Consider the following 12,455-nt stretch of genomic DNA (forward strand, 5'->3'; position numbering starts at 1 on the left):
CATTAGTAACATATGTAGGGGCCCATTATTAATATATGTAGGGGCCCATTAGTAATATATGTAGGTGCACAGTATAAATACGCTACTGGGTGGACTCACAGAGAGCAGACAGGTAAATGGAGGCTCCGCTCCAGCAGGGGGCGCCCGGCATTGTGGACGGTATCTGCTTCAGTGACGCGGATGTTTCACGCCTGATGTTCTGAATCAGCATCATGGTGCTGACACTTACTGCCAGATATTCCGCCATTTTCCCACAAGAATGTCGCGGCCCCCCTGGTGGGGTATTACAGCTCCCAGAAGCAGCGCGTCACCCCGATGGGGAGTCACTGGCAGAGATCATAGGGAGAAAAAACAACAATCACTCATAGACTTCAATAAAATGGCGCCATCTAGTGGTCAAATCAACTGCTCATCAGAATATTCCCTATAGACTGCAATGATACAGCGCCCTCTAGAGATCACACCAACCCCTCACAGGCTTCAATAACACAGCGCCATCTATAGACCTGATCTGGGAATACATTGATGATCACTTATATTGCGGTCATTTATTCTCGCCCTGCAGTCAGTTTGGCGCGGGCTCGTTTCCGGTGGAGGAGCGCTGGCAGGGAATATTTCAACAGTTCCAGAAATTCCTTGAATCCGGATGCAAAAAAGAAACAGAGGAATCGTTCCTGGGATTTCATGTCAAGTCCAGTAAGAAAATGCAGAAGTCTCAGGAATATCTGTACTGTGCGAGGTGAGCGGGGGCTGTATATACCCTGTATACTGTGCGAGGTGAGGGGGGGGGCTGTATATACCCTGTATACTGTGTGAGGTGAGGGGGGGCTGTATATACCCTGTATACTGTGCGAGGTGAGGGGGGGGGTGTATATACCCTGTATACTGTGCGAGGTGAGCGGGGGTGTATATACCCTGTATACTGTGCGAGGTGAGGGGGGGGTGTATATACCCTGTATACTGTGCGAGGTGAGGGGGGGGGGGCTGTATATACCCTGTATACTGTGTGAGGTGAGGGGGGGGTGTATATATCCTGTATACTGTGTGAGGTGAGGGGGGGCTGTATATACCCTGTATACTGTGCGAGGTGAGGGGGGGCTGTATATACCCTGTATACTGTGCGAGGTGAGGGGGGGGTGTATATACCCTGTATACTGTGCGAGGTGAGGGGGGGGGCTGTATATACCCTGTATACTGTGTGAGGTGAGGGGGGGTGTATATATCCTGTATACTGTGTGAGGTGAGGGGGGGGGGGCTGTATATACCCTGTATACTGTGTGAGGTGAGGGGGGGTGTATATATCCTGTATACTGTGTGAGGTGAGGGGGGGCTGTATATACCCTGTATACTGTGCGAGGTGAGGGGGGGCTGTATATACCCTGTATACTGTGCGAGGTGAGTGGGGGGGCTGTATATACCCTGTATACTGTGTGAGGTGAGGGGGGGGGGCTGTATATACCCTGTATACTGTGTGAGGTGAGGGGGGGGTGTATATATCCTGTATACTGTGTGAGGTGAGGGGGGGGTGTATATACCCTGTATACTGTGCGAGGTGAGGGGGGGGGGCTGTATATACCCTGTATACTGTGTGAGGTGAGGGGGGGGTGTATATATCCTGTATACTGTGTGAGGTGAGGGGGGGCTGTATATACCCTGTATACTGTGCGAGGTGAGGGGGGGCTGTATATACCCTGTATACTGTGTGAGGTGAGGGGGGGGGCTGTATATATCCTGTATACTGTGTGAGGTGAGGGGGGGGGTGTATATACCCTGTATACTGTGTGAGGTGAGGGGGGGGGGTGTATATACCCTGTATACTGTGCGAGGTGAGTGGGGGGGCTGTATATACCCTGTATACTGTGCGAGGTGAGGGGGGGCTGTATATACCCTGTATACTGTGCGAGGTGAGGGGGGGGGCTGTATATACCCTGTATACTGTGCGAGGTGAGCGGGGGCTGTATATACCCTGTATACTGTGTGAGGGGGGGGCTGTATATATCCTGTATACTGTGTGAGGTGAGGGGGGCTGTATATAACCTGTATACTGTGCGAGGTGAGCGGGGGCTGTATATACCCTGTATACTGTGTGAGGTGAGGGGGGGGGGTGTATATACCCTGTATACTGTGTGAGGTAAGGGGGGTGGTGTATATACCCTGTATACTGTGTGAGGTGAGGGGATGGGGCTGTATATACCCTGTATACTGTGTGAGGTGAGGGGGGGGGGGCTGTATATACCCTGTATACTGTGTGAGGTGAGTGGGGGCTGTATATACCCTGTATACTGTGTGAGGTGAGGGGGGGGCTGTATATACCCTGTATACTGTGTGAGGTGAGGGGGGGGGGGCTGTATATACCCTGTATACTGTGTGAGGTGAGCGGGGGCTGTATATACCTTGTATACTGTGCGAGGTGAGGGGGGGGGTGTATATATCCTGTATACTGTGTGAGGTGAGGGGGGGGGTGTATATATCCTGTATACTGTGTGAGGTGAGGGGGGGGGCTGTATATACCCTGTATACTGTGTGAGGTGAGCGGGGGGGTGTATATATCCTGTATACTGTGTGAGGTGAGGGGGGGGGGGTGTATATATCCTGTATACTGTGTGAGGTGAGGGGGGGGGGTGTATATATCCTGTATACTGTGTGAGGTGAGGGGGGGCTGTATATACCCTGTATACTGTGTGAGGTGAGGGGGGGGTATATATCCTGTATACTGTGTGAGGTGAGGGGGGGGGGGTGTATATATCCTGTATACTGTGCGAGGTGAGCAGGGGCTGTATATATCCTGTATACTGTGTGAGGTGAGGGGGGGCTGTATATACCCTGTATACTGTGTGAGGTGAGGGGGGGGGGCTGTATATACCCTGTATACTGTGTGAGGTGAGGGGGGGCTGTATATACCCTGTATACTGTGTGAGGTGAGGGGGGGGGTGTATATATCCTGTATACTGTGCGAGGTGAGCGGGGGCTGTATATATCCTGTATACTGTGTGAGGTGAGGGGGGGCTGTATATACCCTGTATACTGTGTGAGGTGAGGGGGGGGGGGGGTGTATATACCCTGTATACTGTGTGAGGCGAGAGGGGGGTGTATATACCCTGTATACTGTGTGAGGCGAGGGGGGGGTGTATATATCCTGTATACTGTGTGAGGCGAGGGGGGGCTGTATATACCCTGTATACTGTGTGAGGTGAGGGGGGGGGGTGTATATACCCTGTATACTGTGTGAGGTGAGGGGGGGGGGTGTATATACCCTGTATACTGTGTGAGGTGAGGGGGGGGGTGTATATACCCTGTATACTGTGTGAGGTGAGGGGGGGCTGTATATACCCTGTATACTGTGTGAGGTGAGGGGGGGGGGTGTATATATCCTGTATACTGTGCGAGGTGAGGGGGGGGGGTGTATATACCTTGTATTCTGTGTGAGGTGAGGGGGGGGGGTGTATATACCCTGTATACTGTGTGAGGTGAGGGGGGGGGGGTGTATATACCCTGTATACAGTGTGAGGTGAGGGGGGGGGGTGTATATACCCTGTATACTGTGTGAGGTGAGGGGGGGGGGGGTGTATATACCCTGTATACTGTGTGAGGTGAGGGGGGGGGGTGTATATACCCTGTATACTGTGTGAGGTGAGGGGGGGGGTGTATATACCCTGTATACTGTGTGAGGTGAGGGGGGGCTGTATATACCCTGTATACTGTGTGAGGTGAGGGGGGGGGCTGTATATACCCTGTATACTGTGTGAGGTGAGGGGGGGGGGGGTGTATATACCCTGTATACTGTGTGAGGTGAGGGGGGGTGTATATATCCTGTATACTGTGCGAGGTGAGAGGGGGGGCTGTATATACCCTGTATACTGTGTGAGGTGAGCGGGGGCTGTATATACCCTGTATACTGTGTGAGGTGAGTGGGGGCTGTATATACCCTGTATACTGTGTGAGGTGAGGGGGGGGGGTGTATATACCCTGTATACTGTGTGAGGTGAGGGGGGGGGGTGTATATACCCTGTATACTGTGTGAGGTTAGTGGGGGCTGTATATATCCTGTATACTGTGTGAGGTGAGGGGGGGTGTATATATCCTGTATACTGTGTGAGGTGAGTGGGGGCTGTATATATCCTGTATACTGTGTGAGGTGAGGGGGGGGGGGGTGTATATACCCTGTATACTGTGTGAGGTGAGGGGGGGGTGTATATATCCTGTATACTGTGTGAGGTGAGGGGGGGGGTATATATCCTGTATACTGTGTGAGGTGAGGGGGGCTGTATATACCCTGTATACTGTGTGAGGTGAGGGGGGGGGTGTATATACCCTGTATACTGTGTGAGGTGAGGGGGGGCTGTATATATCCTGTATACTATGTGAGGTGAGGGGGGGTGTATATACCCTGTATACTGTGTGAGGTGAGGGGGGGGGGGGTGTATATATCCTGTATACTGTGTGAGGTGAGGGGGGTGTATATACCCTGTATACTGTGTGTGGTGAGGGGGGGGCTGTATATACCCTGTATACTGTGTGAGGTGAGGGGGGGGGGCTGTATATACCCTGTATACTGTGTGAGGTGAGCGGGGGCTGTATATACCCTGTATACTGTGTGAGATGAGGGGGGGCTGTATATACCCTGTATACTGTGTGAGGTGAGGGGGGGGGGGTGTATATATCCTGTATACTGTGTGAGGTGAGGGGGGGGGTGTATATACCCTGTATACTGTGTGAGGTGAGGGGGGGGGTGTATATACCCTGTATACTGTGTGAGGTGAGGGGGGGGGGGGTGTATATACCCTGTATACTGTGTGAGGTGAGGGGGGGCTGTATATACCCTGTATACTGTGTGAGGTGAGGGGGGGGGGTGTATATACCCTGTATACTGTGTGAGGTGAGGGGGGGGGTGTATATACCCTGTATACTGTGTGAGGTGAGGGGGGGGTATATATCCTGTATACTGTGTGAGGTGAGGGGGGGGGGTGTATATACCCTGTATACTGTGTGAGGTGAGGGGGGGGGGGTGTATATACCCTGTATACTGTGTGAGGTGAGGGGGGGGGCTGTATATACCCTGTATACTGTGTGAGGTGAGGGGGGGGTGTATATACCCTGTATACTGTGTGAGGTGAGGGGGGGGGCTGTATATACCCTGTATACTGTGTGAGGTGAGGGGGGGGTGTATATACCCTGTATACTGTGTGAGGTGAGGGGGGGGGCTGTATATACCCTGTATACTGTGTGAGGTGAGGGGGGGGTGTATATACCCTGTATACTGTGTGAGGTGAGGGGGGGGGGTGTATATACCCTGTATACTGTGTGAGGTGAGGGGGGGTGTATATACCCTGTATACTGTGTGAGGTGAGGGGGGGGGTGTATATACCCTGTATACTGTGTGAGGTGAGCGGGGGCTGTATATACCCTGTATACTGTGTGAGGTGAGGGGGGGGGCTGTATATACCCTGTATACTGTGTGAGGTGAGGGGGGGGGCTGTATATACCCTGTATACTGTGCGAGGTGAGCGGGGGCTGTATATACCCTGTATACTGTGCGAGGTGAGCGGGGGCTGTATATACCCTGTATACTGTGTGAGGTGAGGGGGGCTGTATATACCCTGTATACTGTGTGAGGTGAGGGGGGGGGGTGTATATACCCTGTATACTGTGTGAGGTGAGGGGGGGGCTGTATATACCCTGTATACTGTGTGAGGTGAGGAGGGGGGGGCTGTATATACCCTGTATACTGTGTGAGGTGAGGAGGGGGGGGTGTATATATCCTGTATACTGTGTGAGGTGAGGGGGGGGGGCTGTATATACCCTGTATACTGTGTGAGGTGAGGGGGGGGTGTATATACCCTGTATACTGTGTGAGGTGAGGGGGGGGGGGTGTATATATCCTGTATACTGTGTGAGGTGAGGGGGGGGTGTATATATCCTGTATACTGTGTGAGGTGAGGGGGGCTGTATATACCCTGTATACAGTGTGAGGTGAGGGGGGGGCTGTATATACCCTGTATACTGTGTGAGGTGAGGGGGGCTGTATATATCCTGTATACTGTGTGAGTTGAGGGGGGGCTGTATATACCCTGTATACTGTGTGAGGTGAGGGGGGCTGTATATATCCTGTATACTATGTGAGGTGAGGGGGGGCTGTATATACCCTGTATACTGTGTGAGGTGAGGGGGGGGGTGTATATACCCTGTATACTGTGTGAGGTGAGGGGGGGGGGGGTGTATATATCCTGTATACTGTGTGAGGTGAGCGGGGGCTGTATATACCCTGTATACTGTGTGAGGTGAGGGGGGGGGCTGTATATACCCTGTATACTGTGTGAGGTGAGCGGGGGCTGTATATACCCTGTATACTGTGTGAGGTGAGGGGGGGGGGCTGTATATACCCTGTATACTGTGTGAGGTGAGGGGGGGGGGGCTGTATATACCCTGTATACTGTGTGAGGTGAGGGGGGGGGTGTATATACCCTGTATACTGTGTGAGGTGAGGGGGGGGGGCTGTATATACCCTGTATACTGTGTGAGGTGAGCGGGGGCTGTATATACCCTGTATACTGTGTGAGGTGAGGGGGGGGGGTGTATATACCCTGTATACTGTGTGAGGTGAGGGGGGGCTGTATATATCCTGTATACTGTGTGAGGTGAGGGGGGGGGTGTATATATCCTATATACTGTGTGAGGTGAGGGGGGGGGTGTATATATCCTGTATACTGTGTGAGGTGAGGGGGGGGTGTATATACCCTGTATACTGTGTGAGGTGAGGGGGGGGGGGTGTATATATCCTGTATACTGTGTGAGGTGAGTGGGGACTGTATATACCCTGTATACTGTGTGAGGTGAGGGGGGGGGTGTATATACCCTGTATACTGTGTGAGGTGAGGGGGGGGGGTGTATATACCCTGTATACTGTGTGAGGTGAGGGGGGTGTATATACCCTGTATACTGTGTGAGGTGAGTGGGGGCTGTATATACCCTGTATACTGTGTGAGGTGAGGGGGGGGGTGTATATATCCTGTATACTGTGTGAGGTGAGGGGGGGGGGGCTGTATATACCCTGTATACTGTGTGAGGTGAGGGGGGGGTGTATATACCCTGTATACTGTGTGAGGTGAGGGGGGGGGGTGTATATATCCTGTATACTGTGTGAGGTGAGGGGGGGGGGCTGTATATACCCTGTATACTGTGTGAGGTGAGGGGGGGGGTGTATATACCCTGTATACTGTGTGAGGTGAGGGGGGGGGTGTATATACCCTGTATACTGTGTGAGGTGAGGGGGGGGGGTGTATATATCCTGTATACTGTGCGAGGTGAGGGGGGGTGTATATATCCTGTATACTGTGTGAGGTGAGGGGGGGGGGTGTATATACCCTGTATACTGTGTGAGGTGAGGGGGGGGGGTGTATATACCCTGTATACTGTGTGAGGTGAGGGGGGGGTGTATATACCCTGTATACTGTGTGAGGTGAGGGGGAGGTGTATATATCCTGTATACTGTGTGAGGTGAGGGGGGTGTATATACCCTGTATACTGTGTGAGTTGAGGGGGGCTGTATATACCCTGTATACTGTGCGAGGTGAGCGGGGGCTGTATATACCCTGTATACTGTGTGAGGTGAGGGGGGGCTGTATATACCCTGTATACTGTGTGAGGTGAGGGGGGGGGGGGCTGTATATACCCTGTATACTGTGTGAGGTGAGGGGGGGGGGCTGTATATACCCTGTATACTGTGTGAGGTGAGGGGGGGGGGGCTGTATATACCCTGTATACTGTGTGAGGTGAGGGGGGGTGTATATACCCTGTATACTGTGTGAGGTGAGGGGGGGGTGTATATATCCTGTATACTGTGTGAGGTGAGCGGGGGCTGTATATACCCTGTATACTGTGTGAGGTGAGGAGGGGGGGGGCTGTATATATCCTGTATACTGTGTGAGGTGAGGGGGGCTGTATATACCCTGTATACTGTGTGAGTTGAGGGGGGGGCTGTATATATCCTGTATACTGTGTGAGGTGAGGGGGGGGGGTGTATATACCCTGTATACTGTGTGAGGTGAGGGGGGGGGGGGTGTATATATCCTGTATACTGTGTGAGGTGAGGGGGGGCTGTATATACCCTGTATACTGTGTGAGGTGAGGGGGGGTGTATATACCCTGTATACTGTGTGAGGTGAGGGGGGGGGGCTGTATATACCCTGTATACTGTGTGAGGTGAGGGGGGGGGGTGTATATACCCTGTATACTGTGCGAGGTGAGGGGGGGGGGGTGTATATACCCTGTATACTGTGTGAGGTGAGGGGGGGGGGTGTATATACCCTGTATACTGTGTGAGGTGAGTGGGGGCTGTATATACCCTGTATACTGTGTGAGGTGAGGGGGGGCTGTATATACCCTGTATACTGTGTGAGGTGAGGGGGGGGTGTATATACCCTGTATACTGTGTGAGGTGAGGGGGGGGGGCTGTATATACCCTGTATACTGTGTGAGGTGAGGGGGGGGGGTGTATATACCCTGTATACTGTGCGAGGTGAGGGGGGGGGGTGTATATACCCTGTATACTGTGTGAGGTGAGGGGGGGGGGTGTATATACCCTGTATACTGTGTGAGGTGAGTGGGGGCTGTATATACCCTGTATACTGTGTGAGGTGAGGGGGGGGGTGTATATATCCTGTATACTGTGCGAGGTGAGGGGGGCTGTATATACCCTGTATACTGTGTGAGGTGAGGGGGGGGGTGTATATACCCTGTATACTGTGCGAGGTGAGGGGGGGGGTGTATATATCCTGTATACTGTGTGAGGTGAGGGGGGGGGGGTGTATATATCCTGTATACTGTGTGAGGTGAGGGGGGGGGGGGTGTATATATCCTGTATACTGTGTGAGGTGAGGGGGGGTGTATATACCCTGTATACTGTGTGAGGTGAGGGGGGGGGCTGTATATACCCTGTATACTGTGTGAGGTGAGGGGGGGGGGTGTATACTGTGCGAGGTGAGGGGGGGGGGTGTATATACCCTGTATACTGTGTGAGGTGAGGGGGGGGGGTGTATATATCCTGTATACTGTGTGAGGTGAGCAGGGGCTGTATATACCCCTGTATACTGTGTGAGGTGAGGGGGGGTGTATATATCCTGTATACTGTGTGAGGTGAGGGGGGGGTGTATATATCCTGTATACTGTGTGAGGTGAGTGGGGGCTGTATATACCCTGTATACTGTGTGAGGTGAGGGGGGGGGTGTATATACCCTGTATACTGTGTGAGGTGAGGGGGGGGCTGTATATACCCTGTATACTGTGTGAGGTGAGGGGGGGGGGCTGTATATACCCTGTATACTGTGTGAGGTGAGGGGGGGGGGTGTATATACCCTGTATACTGTGTGAGGTGAGGGGGGGGGGGGTGTATATACCCTGTATACTGTGTGAGGTGAGGGGGGGCTGTATATACCCTGTATACTGTGTGAGGTGAGTGGGGGGCTGTATATACCCTGTATACTGTGTGAGGTGAGGGGGGGGGGGTGTATATACCCTGTATACTGTGTGAGGTGAGGGGGGGGGGTGTATATACCCTGTATACTGTGTGAGGTGAGCGGGGGGCTGTATATACCCTGTATACTGTGTGAGGTGAGGGGGGGCTGTATATACCCTGTATACTGTGTGAGGTGAGCGGGGGCTGTATATACCCTGTATACTGTGTGAGGTGAGGGGGGGGCTGTATATACCCTGTATACTGTGTGAGGTGAGTGGGGGCTGTATATACCCTGTATACTGTGTGAGGTGAGGGGGGGGGGTGTATATATCCTGTATACTGTGTGAGGTGAGCGGGGGGCTGTATATACCCTGTATACTGTGTGAGGTGAGGGGGGGGGTGTATAACCCTGTATACTGTGTGAGGTGAGGGGGGGGGGGTGTATATACCCTGTATACTGTGTGAGGTGAGGGGGGGGGTGTATATACCCTGTATACTGTGTGAGGTGAGGGGGGGGGGTGTATATACCCTGTATACTGTGTGAGGTGAGGGGGGGGGGGGTGTATATATCCTGTATACTGTGCGAGGGTGAGGGGGGGGGTGTATATACCCTGTATACTGTGTGAGGTGAGGGGGGGGTGTATATATCCTGTATACTGTGCGAGGTGAGGGGGGGGGGGGGATATACCCTGTATACTGTGTGAGGTGAGGGGGGTGTATATACCCTGTATACTGTGTGAGGTGAGGGAGGGCTGTATATACCCCTGTATACTGTGCGAGGTGAGGGGGGGCTGTATATATCCTGTATACTGTGTGAGGTGAGGGGGGGGTGTATATACCCTGTATACTGTGTGAGGCGAGGGGGGGTGTATATACCCTGTATACTGTGTGAGGTGGGGGGGGGGGTGTATATATCCTGTATACTGTGTGAGGTGAGGGGGGGGCTGTATATACCCTGTATACTGTGTGAGGTGAGGGGGGGGGGGTGTATATATCCTGTATACTGTGTGAGGTGAGGGGGGGTGTATATACCCTGTATACTGTGTGAGGTGAGGGGGGGGGGTGTATATACCCTGTATACTGTGTGAGGTGAGGGGGGGGGGTATATATCCTGTATACTGTGTGAGGTGAGGGGGGGGGCTGTATATACCCTGTATACTGTGTGAGGTGAGGGGGGGTGTATATACCCTGTATACTGTGTGAGGTGAGGGGGGGGTGTATATACCCTGTATACTGTGTGAGGTGAGGGGGGGGGGGTGTATATACCCCTGTATACTGTGTGAGGTGAGGGGGGGGGCTGTATATACCCTGTATACTGTGTGAGGTGAGGGGGGGGCTGTATATACCCTGTATACTGTGTGAGGTGAGGGGGGGGTGTATATACCCTGTATACTGTGCGAGGTGAGCGGGGGCTGTATATACCCTGTATACTGTGCGAGGTGAGGGGGGTGTATATACCCTGTATACTGTGCGAGGTGAGCGGGGGCTGTATATACCCTGTATACTGTGTGAGGTGAGGGGGGTGTATATACCCTGTGAGGTGAGGGGGGTGTATATACCCTGTATACTGTGTGAGGTGAGCGGGGGCTGTATATATCCTGTATACTGTGTGAGGTGAGGGGGGCTGTATATACCCTGTATACTGTGTGAGGTGAGGGGGGGGGTGTATATACCCTGTATACTGTGTGAGGTGAGGGGGGGGCTGTATATACCCTGTATACTGTGCGAGGTGAGCGGGGGCTGTATATACCCTGTATACTGTGTGAGGTGAGGGGGGTGTATATACCCTGTATACTGTGTGAGGTGAGCGGGGGGCTGTATATATCCTGTATACTGTGTGAGGTGAGGGGGGGCTGTATATACCCTGTATACTGTGTGAGGTGAGGGGGGGGGTGTATATACCCTGTATACTGTGTGAGGTGAGGGGGGGGCTGTATATACCCTGTATACTGTGTGAGGTGAGGGGGGGGGGGCTGTATATACCCTGTATACTGTGCGAGGTGAGGGGGGGGCTGTATATACCCTGTATAATGTGTGAGGTGAGGATGGGGGGGGTGTATATATCCTGTATACTGTGTGAGGTGAGTGGGGGGGGCTGTATATACCCTGTATACTGTGCGAGGTGAGGGGGGGGCTGTATATACCCTGTATAATGTGTGAGGTGAGGATGGGGGGGGTGTATATATCCTGTATACTGTGTGAGGTGAGTGGGGGGGGGCTGTATATACCCTGTATACTGTGCGAGGTGAGGGGGGGGGGTGTATATACCCTGTATACTGTGTGAGGTGAGGGGGGGTGTATATATCCTGTATACTGTGTGAGGTGAGGGGGGGGTGTATATACCCTGTATACTGTGTGAGGTGAGGGGGGGGGGTGTATATACCCTGTATACTGTGTGAGGTGAGGGGGGCTGTATATACCCTGTATACTGTGTGAGGTGAGGGGGGCTGTATATATCCTGTATACTGTGTGAGGTGAGGGGGGGGGGGGTGTATATATCCTGTATACTGTGTGAGGTGAGGGGGGCTGTATATACCCTGTATACTGTGTGAGGTGAGGGGGGCTGTATATACCCTGTATACTGTGTGAGGTGAGGGGGGCTGTATATATCCTGTATACTGTGTGAGGTGAGGGGGGCTGTATATACCCTGTATACTGTGTGAGGTGAGGGGGGCTGTATATATCCTGTATACTGTGTGAGTTGAGGGGGGGCTGTATATACCCTGTATACTGTGTGAGGTGAGGGGGGGTGTATATACCCTGTATACTGTGTGAGGTGAGGGGGGGGGCTGTATATACCCTGTATACTGTGTGAGGTGAGCGGGGGCTGTATATACCCTGTATACTGTGTGAGGTGAGGGGGGGGGGCTGTATATACCCTGTATACTGTGTGAGGTGAGGGGGGGGGGTGTATATACCCTGTATACTGTGTGAGGTGAGGGGGGCTGTATATATCCTGTATACTGTGTGAGGTGAGGGGGGGGCTGTATATACCCTGTATACT

General features: G+C 53.0%; 1 protein-coding gene across 2 annotated transcripts in view; it reads left to right on the top strand.

The window, feature by feature from the left end:
* The first annotated feature begins 553 nt into the window (after positions 1-553).
* The window catches only part of LOC130272811 (ALS2 C-terminal-like protein), a 38,815-nt gene continuing 26,913 nt past the window's right edge, over positions 554-12,455 (top strand). For both annotated transcript variants that reach the window (XM_056518709.1, XM_056518710.1), the window contains exon 1: positions 554-739. In XM_056518709.1, coding sequence (XP_056374684.1) covers positions 705-739 — 35 coding nt within the window. In that variant the 5' untranslated portion in view covers positions 554-704. The remainder of the gene's footprint in view (positions 740-12,455) is intronic.

The sequence above is a fragment of the Hyla sarda genome, chromosome 5 (assembly GCF_029499605.1).
Source record: "Hyla sarda isolate aHylSar1 chromosome 5, aHylSar1.hap1, whole genome shotgun sequence".
Lineage (NCBI taxonomy): Eukaryota > Metazoa > Chordata > Amphibia > Anura > Hylidae > Hyla > Hyla sarda.